The 15,225-nt window shown below is 56.5% G+C and overlaps 1 protein-coding gene across 2 annotated transcripts in view; it reads left to right on the top strand.

The window, feature by feature from the left end:
- Positions 1-626: 626 nt before the first annotated feature.
- Positions 627-15,225, top strand: part of LOC105720743 (ephrin-B3) — a 128,512-nt gene continuing 113,913 nt past the window's right edge. The window contains exons 1-5 of one of the 2 annotated variants that reach the window (XM_064378360.1): positions 627-748; positions 2,993-3,285; positions 3,472-3,564; positions 3,673-3,777; positions 4,201-6,411. In XM_064378360.1, coding sequence (XP_064234430.1) covers positions 627-748; positions 2,993-3,285; positions 3,472-3,564; positions 3,673-3,777; positions 4,201-4,610 — 1,023 coding nt within the window. In that variant the 3' untranslated portion in view covers positions 4,611-6,411. Of the gene's footprint in view, positions 749-2,992; positions 3,286-3,471; positions 3,565-3,672; positions 3,778-4,200; positions 6,412-15,225 lie in introns of those variants that run through there. The other variant, XM_064378359.1, reaches the window with a different exon arrangement.

Genomic DNA, 15,225 nt, shown 5'->3' with positions numbered 1-15,225 from the left:
AACTCAGCCGGAGCCAGAAGCTCGGAGAGACAAAGGGGGCGTGAGAGCCCGCGCCGGGGGCTGAGGCGGGGCGGCGGGCGGGAGGTGCGCGAGGTGAGGGAGGTGTGGGGGGCGTGGGCCGCGGGATGCTGCCGCCCGCTCCGCCTCGAGCTCCAGCTCCGGTTTTTCCCTCCACCATCCTCTCCCCCTCCCCGCCTCTCCTTTAACTCCCCCCTCCTGGGCTCGGGACTGGTTTCCTCCCTTAGCCCGCTGCCCTCAATCCCGGCGAGGCTGGGGCTCCGGCTCAGCGCCCCTTTCTCGCTCCGTGGTCCGGCGCCCCATGCCGCCCCCGCCCAGACCCCGGCTCCCCCAGTCCCCCACTTAGGCGGGCTCACAAATCCCGGGGTGCTGGCGCGTGGGCCGGGGGCGCGTAGGGCGCCTGCAGACGGCCCCTGGAAGGGCTCTGGTGGGACTGAGCGCTCTGCTGCGGGGGCGCGGGCACAGCAGGAAGCAGGTCCGCGTGGGCGCTGGGGGTATCAGCCACCGGGGTGGTCCGGGCTGAAGAGCCAGGCAGCCAAGGCAGCCACCCCAAGGGGTGAGCGACTTTGGGGGAGTTGGTGCCCCGCCCCCCAGGCCTTGGCGGGGTCATGGGCCCCCCCCATTCTGGCCCGGGGGGCGTGCGAATCGGGGCCCTGCTGCTGCTGGGCATTTTGGGGCTGGTGTCTGGGCTCAGCCTGGAACCTGTCTACTGGAACTCGGCGAATAAGAGGTGAGCGGCCTGGGGCTGGGGAGACCCCAGACCCTAGGGCAATGGGTAGGGAAGCTTTGGGGACTTTGGGGGCTGGCTTCTGTGGGCAGGGAGGAGGCGGGAGGGAAGGCGCTCGTGCTCTGATGTGTGATGGGTTACTAGACAGGTGATCTTGGGAGCCAGACTCCGGGTCCCACGCAGAGCTGGATGCGGGTGGTACTATGGATGTGTCAGGAGCTTGGAGACCCCAAAGGGGCAAGGAGAAGAAAGTTCATGGGTAGCCAGGAGGGCAGTGAGGTGGGTATTTGGATCTGTGGGAGGCCTGCGTCGGCGGGGGGGCGCTGGGCTTGGAGGGAGCCTGGTTACTGTCAGCTCTCAGGAGAGAGCTGCAGATAAGGTGCTGCGAGTTGCTGAGGGGAAGGCAGGGCAGGGTGCCTCCCTCCCCGCTGGAGGAACTCAGCGTCTAAGATGGGAGGCAAGGGGATTTTGGTTGGGGGCTCTGCGGACAACTTCCCCAAGGCTCTTTGACAATATTTGACAGTCTGTCTCCCAACCCTTCTGCACAGCCAGAGGGTTGGTGAACTGTTGGCTGAACGATTTCCCAGCCAGAACATATTCCTGCCTTCCTGGCTTGCAGGCGTCTTTCTGGAAGAAGCCTCCAGCCCACTGAGCCCTCCTTCCTTCCCTTTTGCATCTGGAGTCCTGAGGACTCCATTGCCTCCTCCCCCCGTCTTTGATCCAAACTCTTCCATCAGACCCTCTGTTCCGTGGCATGCCTGCTTTGCTCTGAAAAGAGGCCAGGGGTCAGATGAAACTTCAAGTCACGCTGGGTAGGACAGAATCTTTCGGAGGTCATCTGGGTCCCTTGCTTACATGCAGATCCCACTTGCCGCTCGGAAAAGAGTTCTGTGTTTTGAAGAATTCCTACTTCCCTGGGGAGACTGTGTGAGGCCATGGGAAGCGGGTGGGCCTTGGAGCTCATCAAATCCTTGGTCTTAATCATAGCTCTGCCGCTTTAAGCTGTGTGGCCTTGGGCATGTCACTTAACCTTTCTGAGTTTGTATCCTCAATCCTCACAGCTATTACCAGGATTAGCGGTAAGATGTTGAAATTTATTATGTGCTCATTAATGGAGAGTTTGGATTATTGTTCCTCTCTTTAGTTCCCAGCCTCCCTCACATTTCCCTGCCCTGCCATCCCTCCCTCTCTTTCTCCTGGATCTCTTTGGGTATAATCTCAATGTCTTTTCTGTACTCAGTCACCCACCCGCCAACTCCCAGCTGCAGTTTGAGTATTAGGTGTGTAGCTTGAGAACATAAGCTTATTTTCACAGGGTAGAGAAAAGGGAGTTGGGGTGTCCTAGGGGCTCTATTGGATGTGGGATGGGAGTGGGACACTTAGGAGTCTGAGAAGATGTCAAGTAGCAGTCCCATGGGATTCAGTCCTGAGACCCTGTCTCAGCTATTAATGCCCGGGAAGGGGTGGCAGGGTTGGCAAGTTGCGGCTGTGCTGGGACAGCGGATGCCTGGGTGTTCTGGCCAAGGAGATGGTGATGTGTGTTGGTCGTGGTTAGAAAAGTCAATTCCTTTCCTTTCCGAAGCAATAGGGCATTTGCCCCAGGAAGTCTAAGACCCAGGGTGGGATTCTGAGCAGGATAATGACTCATGCAGCAGGTCTCTAGACCCTGGTTCCCATCAGCGCCATTGCTGGTCATGGCCAAACCAGGCATTTGCCTTCTGTCCTATTACCTGGCTAATTTAATACACTGGTCTGGATCACCCTCCACACAGCCCCTCCCTACCCGCCCCCTATGCCCTGAAATCCCTGAAATTCAGTGGTGGCCTGGAGGAGGGGAGGCTTTGCCCCCATGGTTGGCTGCCATGGAATAGTGAAATCACCTGGGAGGGTGGGCTGTGTGGTTCCAGAGAGGCCAGCTCCTTGGTAACTGGCATCCTGTTGCTATGGCAACAGGGCTGGTGATGGAGCGGGAGATGGCAGTGTGCATGTGGTGAGGGCGGGCTGAAGAGTGCATTTGGGCACACCAAGGGGCAGGAGACCTCTGAGCCTGGCTTCCTGCTGCTTCCAGTGTGAACGCACAGAGTCCTTGGTGCCTGCTCTGTAAGAACAGACTTTCCACTCAGACAAAGGCGGGCAGGCATGAGCTGAGAATTGCTGTCCTGGAGGGTTTCGGGGTGAGGGAGGGAAAGCTCTGGGGGCCAGGCCTCTGACATCTCTTCCTTGTCCACCTCACCCTCCTCCCCATAGGTTCCAGGCAGAGGGTGGTTATGTGCTCTACCCTCAGATCGGGGACCGGCTAGACCTGCTCTGCCCCCGGGCCCGGCCTCCTGGACCCCACTCCTCTCCTAACTATGAGTTCTACAAGCTGTACCTGGTAGGGGGTGCCCAGGGCCGGCGCTGTGAGGCACCCCCTGCTCCAAACCTCCTCCTCACTTGTGATCGGCCAGACCTGGATCTCCGCTTCACCATCAAGTTCCAGGAGTACAGCCCTAACCTCTGGGGCCACGAGTTCCGCTCGCACCACGATTACTACATCATTGGTACTGCTGGGCAGAGAGCACAACTGAGTTGGGGGCTGCTCCTGACACTGAGCAGAGAGGGAGGGGGACCACTGGAGCCAAGAGGGAGACCCCAGTGCCCTCAGGCGGTGTTCACACCAGGGTGTGGGGCCAGAACCTGGCTAGACTCTGCAGTGCCAACCTCTCCCTCTGGCTTTTCCCTCCCAGCCACATCGGATGGGACCCGGGAGGGCCTGGAGAGCCTGCAGGGAGGCGTGTGCCTAACCAGAGGCATGAAGGTGCTTCTCCGAGTGGGACAAAGTGAGTAGGGCTGGGGGACACCTCCCGGGATCGGAGGGACATTGGGGCAGGACGATCATGGTCAGGGGCGGTTGTTTCAGTGCCTTTCTTGGCTCTTCCTCATGTCAGGTCCCCAAGGAGGGGCTGCTCCCCGAAAACCTGTGTCTGAAATACCCATGGAAAGAGACAGAGGGGCAGCCCACGGCCTGGAGCCTGGGAAGGAGAATGTGCCAGGTAGGAACCAGGGTTCAGCCCCTCACCTTCCCCAGCTTCCTCTGCTCTCAGACCCCAGCTGCCCTGCCGTCACCCTCCCTCTTCAGTTTTGGGGGCGGTGATACAGGAAAGAGGAGAAGAGAGGATGGGAGGGTGGGAGGGGAATGGAAGCCAAATGAGGAAAAGACTCAATTAGAACTAATTAGCCAAGTCAGTGCTTCAATCAGTGCTGTCAGAGAAGTGGGGAGGACTCCGTGGCAGGAAGCTGAAGGGCTGGACACCTGGATTCTGAGTGGGGTTTGGCGGGGGAGGGGAGGTGGGGTCCCCAAGGGGCCTGGGCCCTACAAGGGAAGCCAATGGGGGCCCCCAGGGTAGGGTGTCCAGATGCCCAGGTGGCTCCTTCAGTCCCTCCCCCTCTTTCCTCCTTCACCCCTTCCCTGCCAGGTGACCCCACCAGCAATGCAACCTCCCGGGGTGCTGAAGGCCCCCTGCCCCCTCCCAGCATGCCCGCAGTGGCTGGGGCAGCAGGGGGGCTGGCGCTGCTCTTGCTGGGCGTGGCAGGGGCTGGGGGTGCCATGTGTTGGCGGAGACGGCGGGCCAAGCCTTCGGAGAGTCGCCACCCTGGTCCTGGCTCCTTCGGGAGGGGAGGGTCTCTGGGTCTGGGGGGTGGAGGGGGGATGGGACCTCGGGAGGCTGAGCCTGGGGAGCTAGGGATAGCTCTGCGGGGCGGCGGGGCCACCGATCCCCCGTTCTGTCCCCACTATGAGAAGGTGAGCGGTGATTACGGGCATCCTGTGTATATAGTGCAGGATGGGCCCCCGCAGAGCCCTCCAAACATCTACTACAAGGTATGAGGGCTTCCCCCATGTGGCTCTCCTGGATCCAGCCCTTCTTGGGGTGCTCCTCCAGTTTAATTCCTGGTTTGAGGGACACCTCTAACATCTCCTCGGCCCCCTGTGCCCTACCAGCCCCTTCGCTCCTCCCCGCTGCTGTCCTCGTGTCCACTTTCAGGATTCCTTAGGATTCTCACTGTACCACCTCCTGCCCTCCCGTTTGGCCGTGGGTGCCCCCCTCTGTCTCAGTGTCCCTGGGTCCTATTCCCTTGGGGAGGGGCCCAGGCTCAGCCTCCTCTCTGACCGTGACCCAGGCATCCTTGTCCCCCCACCCACCCAGAGCTAGGGGCGGGAACACTCCGCCATTTGGTCGGCACCGCTTCTTTCTGCTTCTCACTGGTTTTCTCTTCTCTCTATCTCTTATTCTTTCCCTCTCTTCCATCTCTAGGTCTGTTCTTCCCTAGCATCCTCCTCCCCACATCTCCTTTCACCCTCTTGGCTTCTTATCCTGTGCCTCTCCCATCTCCCGGGCGGGGGCATCAAAGCACTTCTCCCCTTAGCTTTCAGCCCCCCTCCGACCTCTCATACCAACCACTCCCCTCAGTCTGCCAAAAATGGGGGCCTTATGGGGAAGGCTCTGGCACTCCACCCCAGCTCAGGGCATGGCAGCAGGGCTCCCTTCTCTGCCCTGGCCCAGGCCTTTACATACTTACTCCAGCCATTTGGGGTGGTTGGGTCATGACAGCTACCATGAGAAGAAGTGTCCTGTTTTGTCCAGTGGCCAATAGCAAGATATGAACCGGTCGGGACATGTACGGACTTGGTCTGATGCTGAATGGGCCACTTGGGACAGGAAATGACTTGCTCCAGACAAGAGGTGACCAGGCCTGGACAGAAATGGCCTGGGAAGTAGCAGAAGCAGTGCAGCAGGAACTGGAAGTGCCTTCATCCAGGACAGGAAGTAGCACTTCTGAAATAGGAAGTGGTCTGGCTGGAACTCCAAGTGGCTTAGTCTGGGGGATCGGGGGGGTGGGAGGTGGATGGTTCTTACTCTGTGGAGAAGAAGGGCGGGAAGAACTTCCTGTTTGAGGAGGAAGCTGGAACTTACTGACTGTAAGAGGACAGAGGTGGACCAAGAAGGACTTTCCCAGTATTCAGTGGCACTTCCCAAGATCTCCCTTTCCTTGTGCTCTGTGCTGATTTTAGGACAGCTAAGATGACTGCCATGTGTGGCAGGCCCAATTTGTCTTGTTATTTCCTTTCCATTATCCCAGTATAATCTCTGTTAATCAACAGGACTACCCCAAGAACCCATGTGTTCTCCCCGAGTAACCCAGATGGGTGTCTTGCTCATTCCATCCTCCATTTCTGACTCCTTTCAGACTCAACACAGTTCCCTTCTTAGTAACCAAAATGGTGGCCTACTGGCTGGTCTAGCTGACAGTGGTACTTAGCGAAGGCCGCTGTTTCTATGGTGACCAGCTGATACCTCTTCCTGCCCTCTAGTGTGCAATTTGGGTGTTGCCTCAGTTTCCTCCCAGCTCAGTTTTATTAGATCAAAGCTGCCGTTGGGCACCAAGTTGGCCACCTCAATCACCAGCCAAGATGGTTGCTTTGTCCACCAGAGGTCAAGTCACCGCTCTGGTGCTGTAGTTCCCAGCTCCTTCCTGATTTTTCTAATCGCTCCTTCTGGGGAACAGGAAGTCGATATTGCCATGGTGGCGGGGTCTGCCGTCACCTCACTAGTTTTACTGTAAAAGGGAAATTTGAACAACAAAAACCAAAAAAAATAAAAATAAAAAACTTCAAAAGTTGACAAGAAGGCTGGAGAATGACTGGACTTGAATTGGAGCAAAGATGTGGTTAGGATGGCTTTCTAGCTGAGGGTTGGATTGCATGAAACCGACCAAGGGGAGTGGGTTGGGATAGGGCTAGTTTGGAGTGGTGAGGTGGGCAGTGCTTGAGGAGGTGAAAATGGGCTGGGAGAGAAGGCAGAGGAAGGCGTCACCTCCAGGGGAGGGAGAGAGGTACCCAGGCAGGAGTCGGGTTGCCAGTTCGTCCATGGGGACAGTCTGAGTGCCTTGCTAAGCCAAAGCACCGGAGACAGGGCAAGTCACAATTAGGATCAAGTGGTAAAAACATCTTCACGTGTTAAAGTCTATTCCCTACCACCCCTTGGGAAGTTTTGCTGTAGGGGACTCATGGAGAGAAGGGATGAGGCTGATCAGAAGGAAGTAGGAAGGACTCAGGGACCTAGGCTTCAAGCTGCCTGTATACCCATAACCAAGGTTCTTCTCCCCCAAAAAGCCCAGGTGCCCAGCCCCCTAGACTTAGCCCCATTCTCCAACCACAAAAGCAGCCGTCAGGAGCATCACTGGAGCGAGTCAGCAGGGGTCACAACCTCTGCCCTCCCTGCGCCTCCCCTGACTTTAGGTCCCCTCCCGCTGTCTCCCATCTGCCTGGAGGTCAAGGGGTCCCTCTTCCTCTCTTCTGTCCAGTGGGACCCCCACTCCTCCCCCTGCCTGTCTGAGCAAGATGCCTGGGTCCTGAAAGGTGTGGGTTGAAAGCTGGGAGGCCAGGTGCTGGGCTGTCTGGAATTTACTCCTGCCTTCTGAGCCCACACTGGAGCTGCCCGAGGTGGGGAGGCTCGTGGGGGGTGGAAAGGCTGGTCCTTGCCCCTTAGTGGGGGTTGGTTGTCATGGCAACATCCCCTTTTCTACACAATGGGAAGCCCCCCTCAGCCTCCCGCGTGGATGGAGCCGACAGCCCCATCGCTGGCTATCAGCCTCAGGGACTTGGCAACCATCACTATGGCAACCCAGAGCCCAGCAACAGGGCCCACTGAGAAAGGGAGGGGTCCAAGACTGGGGCAGGGCGGTGTGTGAGGGGCAAGGGAGCTCAGGGAGACTCCCCCTCCACCTACATCTAGAGGCACAGGTGGAGAGACAAGAGGGAGGAGAGGTGGGGATAAACAGTCTCTGTGACAGACAAGCACCTCACAAAGCAGCCAAGACATCATAACATGCTGAGAGACAGGAAGACACCTGGGGACAGATGCACAGCCGGGGAGAGGAACGGCTCGGCACAGGCTTCGAAGTGCCTGGGACACGCCCCCTCGGAGCACTGGCATCCAGAGGCTCCCCGCAGCCCCACTCAAACAGCCCAAGACCCACTGCCTTTCACATGTGTAGTGACTTGGGTGTCTTTTGAGCTATGTGAAAATGCTGGTGACTTCCACACAGAAAAACACATGCCATCCTGTTTGCTTTGTGCAGACAAATACACAAACATACTCTTAGAGTAACAACTACAACAAAACCACTACAGGCACAGGAAGACATTAGTTTGTTCATTTGTTTGTTCGTTCACTCGCTCAGCAGCATGGTAAATGCGACTTTGTTCCAGGCACCAGTTCAGGCGCCAGGATGACAGGGTGAGTAAGGCCAAGTCTCTGCTTTCACGAAGTCCACGTTTAGGTGGGGAATGAAATAATACAATTTCAGGTGTGAAAGGGATATAAACCAAACAGAGTGACAGGATGAGGAGGACGGAGAGTAACAAGGAGCTGCTTTATTTATTATTTTTGTCGCCCAGGCTGGAGTGCAGTGGCATGATCTCGGCTCACTGCAACCTTTACCTCCCGGGTTCAAGTGATTCTCCTGCCTCAGCCTCCTGAATAGCTGGGACTACAGGTGCACGCCACCCCCAGCTAATTTTTGTATTTTTAGTAGAGACAGGGTTTCACCATGTTGACCAGGATGGTCTTGATCTCTTGACCTTGTGATCCATCTGCCTCGGCCTCCCAAAGTGCTGGGATTACAGGCGTGAGCCACCATGCCTGGCCTCTTTTATTTATTTACTTTTTTTTTTTTTTTTTGAGATGGAATCTCACTCTGTTGCCAAGGCTGGAGTGCAGTGGTGTGATCTTAGCTCACTGCAACCTCTACCTCCCGGGTTCAAGCAATTCTCCTGCCTCAGCCTCCCAAGTAGCTGGGATTACAGGCACCTGCCACCACCCTGGCTAATTTTTGTATTCTTAGTAGAGTCAGGGTCTCACCATGTTGCCCAGGCTGGTCTCAAACTCTTGATCTTAGGTGACCCACCCACCTTGGCCTCCCAAAGTGCTGAGATGACAGGCATGAGCCACCGTGCCCAGCCAGGAGCTGCTTAAGATAAGGAGGTCAGGAAGGTCCCTCTGAAAGAGGTGCCATTGATCAGGACCTTGAGTAATGAGACAAGAGTAAGCCATGCACACTGGGGAAGGGGGAGGGCACGCCAGACAGAGGGACAGCACGTGCACAGGCACAGAGGCAAGATTGTGGTGTGTTTGGGAACAGTAAGGTGGTGGCTCACGCCTGTAGTCCCAGCACTTTGGGAGGCCAAGGCAGTGGATCACAAGGTCAAGAGATCGAGACCAGCCTGGCCAACACGATGAAACCCAGTTTCTACTAAAAATACAAAAAATTAGCTGGGCATGGTGGCACGTGCCTGTAATCCCAGGTACTCGGGAGGCTGAGGCAGGAGAATCGCTTGAATCTGGGAGGCGGAGGTTGCAGTGAGCAGAGATTGTGCCACTGCACTCCAGCCTGGTGACAGAGCAAGACTCCACCCCAAACAAACAAACAAAAACAAGGATGACACCACCACATGCATGTTTCAGATGTGTCCTCTTCTTCCCTAGCCCCGGCCTGGAGGGAAGTAGTCACTTACAGTCTGAAATCCACATTTAGGAAGTTGATCTCACTCAGTCTTCCATCTCCCTGCCTTTTGTTTCTTGTGTGTCTGTGACTTGTGTTTTCCTCGACTAAATTTTAAGCTCAGGGAGGGCAAGGATGATGCTCTCAGCTTTTTGCGGAGCTGTGGCACAGCTGCTGGCAGAGTCCAGAGAAGGCAGGCAGAGCGGAAGTAAAGGAACAGAGAGGGCTGGGACCACAGAAGCTAGAGCTGTCCCCCCGCCACCCCTAAACTGCATAAGATTGAGGCTATCCTGGGGCTGAGCTGTAGAGTTCAGACTTTTCAGCCCAAGGGGTGTGTGTGCGTGTGCATGTGTGTGTATGTGTGTGTGTATGTATGTACGTATGTGTCTGTGTTGGGGGTTTTTAAGGAAAGGGAAATGGGGCAAGGGGTGGCAGTGGGCTTTTTTTTTTTTTTTTTTTTGAGACAGAGTCTTGCTCTGTGGCCCAGGCTGGAGTATAGTGGCTCAATCTAGCAATTCTCATGCCTCAGCCTCCTGAGTAGCTGGGAGTACAGGCATGTGCCACCAGGCCCAGCTAATTTTTTGTATTTTTAGTAGAGAGGGTTTCACCACATTGGCCAGGCTGGTCTTGAACTCCTGACCTCAGGTGATCCACCGGCCTCGGCCTCCCAAAATGCTGGGATTATAGGCGTGAGCCACTGCACCTGGCCTTGCAGTGGGAATTTCTAATGGGGAATGGTTGATAGCACTTCTGGAATTTTAGTTAGAATGAAAAACAGTGCTTCCTAAGGGGCTATGTGGGCAACCTCGGACATGGGGCTTGGGAGAGTTTTGAGACCTGGGAGAAACGTCGCAGGGTGGTTTGGAGGCAGGAGGCTGGTTGGCATAGGCCCAGAGGGTTGGGTGGGGGAAGAAAAAAGGACACGGAATAAATGGGAATGACAACTGGACAGCCAGAGAGCTACTTGAAAGGTAGCAGGGAGGCCGGGTGTGGTGGCTCATGCCTGTAATCCCAGCACTTTGGGAGGCAGAGGCAGGCGGATCACCTGAGGTAGGGGGTTCAAGACGAGCCTGACTAACATGGAGAAACCCTGTCTCTACTAAAAATACAAAATTAGCCAGGCCTGGTGGTGCACATGCCTGTAATCCCAGCTACTTGGGAAGCTGAGGCAGGAGAATCGCTCGAACCTGGGAGGCGGAGGTTGCGGTGAGCCGAGATCACGCCATTGCACTCTAGTCTGGGCAAGAAGAGTGAAACTCCCTCTCAAAAAACAAAAAAGGAAAGAAAAGTAGCAGGGAAAGTGGAGTTCTGAGGGGACCAGACCCCAGGGACCCCGATTCCCACAGGGAATCAGAGCATTCAGCTTTCTGGTTCTCCCTCTTCCTCCAGTTGCCATCAGAAACTCAGGCATCAGCTCCCCCTAACCCCACTGGCTGGTGGGGTGATGTGGGGCGGTGGACTGAGCAGCCTCAGGGGTCGGCAGCTGGTGAGTGGGGAGGAATCTGTGTGCTCAGCAAACAGCAGCCTCAGTGCCCGTGGCTGCCTCCTCCCTCATCAATCAGCCCCAGCCAAATGTCCTTGCATTCCCACCACCCCAAGGGGACTGGGGCTGGGCCAGGGTCCCCAGGGGAGCGAGATGGGGATGGGTTGGGGGATGTGGGGGTGGTGCTTGGCTTCCCTTCCCTTGGCCTCTGTTCTCTTCTCTTCTGGAAGCTCTCAGTTCTTCATGTCATGGAATGACTATCCTGGCCCCTACCATCGTGGGGCATCAGCTACAAATCACCTGTGGGGGGCTGCTGGGGGAGAAGGATGAGTCAGGCTGTAGAGGAATCTACTCTGGTTCTCACGGGACCAGCCCAGGGCACAGTCGGCAGGGAGGCTGCTGGCATAGAGGCCCTGTCCCCCCTGGCCTCTCTGTCTCTGATGGATGCTCCAGACAGCAGGCCGAGACCCTGACCCCTGGAATGTCCTCTCTTTTCACCTTCTCCTAGCCCCCAATTCTCATCCCCTGCTTCCAGCCAAGACCCAGAGGTCTGGCCCTCAGCTCACCCCAAATCTGCTGTTCCCCACTGGGGACTGGGGCCTCTAGACCTTAGCCTCTAGCTCTCTCCCCCCCACCCCCGCCTCAGCTCTTGCTCCCCTCGGGGACCCAGGCGTCCTGCCCACTCCCTTCACCATGACAACCATTCTTTTGGAGTTGCTTAAGACTTTAATATCATTTCATTAAGTCAGCAAGTTCAGAGAAGGTTGGGGGCACAAAGAGACTAGGGGTGGGCAAAAGAGGGCCAAGGTAGCGGGGAGGCAAGGGAAGACCCCCCCACCCCCCTCTCCGTGGAGATGGCTCTGAGAAATCAAATATTGACAATGTGGGAACAGAACTTATTAAATCTGGGACAGGGGTGTGTGTGGGGAGCTGTGGGAATGGCCGGATGCCTGGGTTCGGAGGGTAATGAAGGTTCTGGGAGGAGGAAAAGGCCCGTGGCTGGGAGGTGCAGCAAGGCTGGGTCTTGAGGCTACAACTCTTCTGCCCTTTCCTTTGGGATGTACTTGGTCTTGCAACCCTGGCTGTTTCTCTGTCCTCTAAGAGCCCCTGGGGACAAGACCCCCATCATAGCTAGCTGTGGTTGCCCCGCCTTCATCCCTTCCCACTACCTCCGCCTCTGTTGATGAGCTTCAGCAGCATTTAATCGGATTGAGCAGTAATTAGCAAAGCGAGATGTTTGATTACCTATTTAGCATAATATGGGGGGCTGGGATCTGTAGGCACAGCCACAGTTGAGGAGGGGGGTGTAAGAAAAGAAATGGGGTCTGTGCAAAGTTCCTTTCCGCAAGGGACCAACGAACCTTGCCCATGGGGCTCCCCACCCCACTCCTCCAGCAAATTTTCACTCCTCTGGGACTTTTCCCTAGGGATTCTGGCCAATCACATCACCTCTGTCTGCCACCCATGGCCTATCTGGCTATGGGAACAACCTCCATGTTCCATTTTAGCTGTGCTTGCTGTGCAGCTGGTTTTGGGGTGGGTGGGACTCGTCTCTCCTTCCATTCCTGCTGTCAGCAACAGGAGTCTTGCTGGGCAGAAGGCCACAGATCAGAGACCAGAAGCCCACCTTAAGAATCACTGGGGATCGGGGCGAGGGAAAGGGCTGACATTTCTGCGAATAAAGACAGAGTAGGTAGGAGGGTGAGGTCAGGGCTGGGTCATGGTGTGGTTAATCCACTTGCTCTTCAGGAGTGCCAGGGACTGCCACTCCTGGCAGTGCCAGGCTGGCATGAGATGTGTTAGATGTGAACGCCAAGCAGAAAAAGGGGGAACTGAGGTGCCAGCTTCTCCTCATCCAGTAAAGAAAATGTCATCAATTTCGCTCCTCATGGAAATGTAATCAGTGGGCTCGCTGCTGGCTTTGTCTTAATTAGGCACTATTGATGGAAACAGGGAGGGCGCCTTCCCATCCCCCGACTCGGCTTCCTCCCTGTATTTCCCAGGTCTCCCCAAAGCTCCTCCCGGCCCCAGGTACAGCGGTCTTTCAGGCGCCTTCTAGCAGCCCCGGCCCGCAGCGCCCCCTGGCACCCTCGGAGATCTGCCCCGGCCCTTACAGCCCTCCCCTCTCGCCTCCCCACGATGCAGCCTTTGTTCCTATGGAGAGCGAAGCCCCTCCCAGACCCGGTCACCTTCCCCAGGGAGTCCCCGCCTCTCGTACCCCCCAAAAACCAGCGACGTTTTCGAAAGCCAATCCTCTGATTCCCAAAACTCCAGTTCCAGTCTTCCCTCCCTTTCCCCGCCCCGCGCCGCCCCGCAATCCTAGACCCCAATCCGAACTAAGAAGGGGGAAGGAGCAGAAGGGCAAGGGTGCTCCAGCCCCGGTTTTTCCCCCGGATCCAGCTGCAGCCACGGCTGCCTGGAAATCCTGGAGCGCTTTCTAGAACGTGAATACGCCTCGCCGGCGGGTCTGCCCGGCGCCATCTGCTGGACCCGTTCCGGCTGGGGCGCACAGACCTGGGCGCCGGGTCGGGCGCTTAGGTTTCCCCCGCCTTTTCAGTGTTCTGTGGAGTGGTAGCTCACTGTCTCCCGCCCTAGTCCTTCCAGCTCGGTCCTCACACCAGGCCCCCCACACCCTCCAGCCGGCCAGATGTGGCTACTTTCTCTTAACCCCGGAGCCTTCAAGCCCCAGGTCCCTGTAGGGTAGACCTGGGCTGGGTGGGGCCGCAGAGCAGGGATCCAGGGCGCCTGCGCGGAGGAGGCGGGCTCTGCGGGGCCGCGCACCGACCACTCGCCCCTGCCCGCCCTGGGTTGCCTTGGGAACGCGTGCAGACGCCGTTTCGAGAGGGCCGCTCAGGGCAACTTCTTAGCCAGAGGAGTGGCCCGTCGGTCGGCCTAGGGAGGAGAGGGTCAGCGTGGCGAGGTGTGTGTTGGGACAGAGGGAAGGAGGGAAGGAGTGATGGAGAGAAGGGGCACTAGTGTCGAAGTAGGAAGGGACAGTTGTGGAGGGAGGGGGAGCATGGAATAGTTGTGGAGGGGAGGGGGAGGAGGAGGGGCAGTTGCGGCAGTTGTGACAGTTGGGAGAAGCGATTGTGGGGGGAAATTCGCCTGCTGGTAACCAATTTAAGGAGAAAGCCTGGCCCCTGCGGTATTTCCTAGTAATAGAGTGAGCCCCGGTTAGCAGAGCAGCTCCTCCTGGGGCCTGCGGTGTGGGATCTCAGGGTGAACCCCAGGGTGCAGGCGCCTCAGGCTCCAGTTTGAGGCAGGAACGCACAGCTTGATGCTTCCCTGGAGACTGATGGAGGAAGCCTCCTTGCTTTATTGATTTGTTGGCCTAACAGAACGTTTTTCCTTGGAGCAAAGTACAAATCCTTCAAGTTTGAAATTCATAACCTGAGATCAATGCCTGTGGCAGCCTGTGGGGATGAGGAAGGAGAGCCACAGGTGGCGTTAGGCTGCAGCTGAATGAAAAGAGTGTTCAGCGTCTCAGACTTTGCCCTTGGGATTCTGAGCACCTGCCCGAGATGCCCGCTTCCTGCCATCTACCTTTCTCAGAGAGGCACCACTGTGGCCTTCCTCATGCCCCAATTCCTTTTTCCTCATTACACAATTTGAAATTTATTATTGGGGGCCGGGGGCGGTGGCTCACACCTGTAATCCTAGCACTTTGGGAGGCCGAGGCAGGCAGATCATGAGGTCAGGAGTTCGAGACCAGCCTGGTCAGCATGGTGAACTCCTGTCTCTACTATTAATACAAAAAATTAGCTGGGCATGGTAGTGCATTCCTGTAGTCCCAGCTACTCAGGAGGCTGAGGCAAGAGAATTGCTTGAACCCTGCAGGCAGAGATGGGGGTTGTCCACAAATCTGAGACAGAGTCTTGCTCTGTTGCCTAGACTGGAGTACAGTGGCAGATCTCTGCTCACTGCAACCTCTGCCTGCCGGGTTCACACAATTCTCTTGCCTCCGCCTCCTGAGTAGCTGGGAATACAGGCATCCGCTACCATGCCCGGCTAATTTTTTGTATTTTTAGTAGAAACGGGGTTTCACCATGTTGGTCAGGCTGGTCTCCAACTCCTGACCTCAGATGATCCACCCGCCTTGGCCTCCCAAAGTGCTGGGATTACAGGTGTGAGCCTATTGGACGACTTTTGTCTTTGCTGCTTCCAATCTTCTCAGGGCATTTGGAGTCAAATAAATGATCCTGACCTATCAGTTAGCACAGAGTTCCTCAGCCAACTGTGCTAAGAGACCTCAGTACACACAGAGTTCCTGCCCCTCAGGAATTCAAAGCCAAAGAGATGTGGCAAATGCCATTTTTCTTTGTTTACAGATGTTGCAGATTTTAGTGTGGTTGGGAGGAGCATTTTTCCATTTAACTTGGGAGGAAAAGAGATACATAGGAAAATCGTCTTGGTTTGCTTGAATGATTGAAGAGTGACGAAGGGTGGGGGATGGGGA

This window comes from Aotus nancymaae, unplaced genomic scaffold (genome assembly GCF_030222135.1).
Source record: "Aotus nancymaae isolate 86718 unplaced genomic scaffold, 86718_ANA_hifiasm-v0.15.2.pri h1tg000018l, whole genome shotgun sequence".
Taxonomy (NCBI): Eukaryota; Metazoa; Chordata; class Mammalia; order Primates; family Aotidae; genus Aotus; species Aotus nancymaae.
This window is presented reverse-complemented; position numbering and strand designations above follow the sequence as displayed.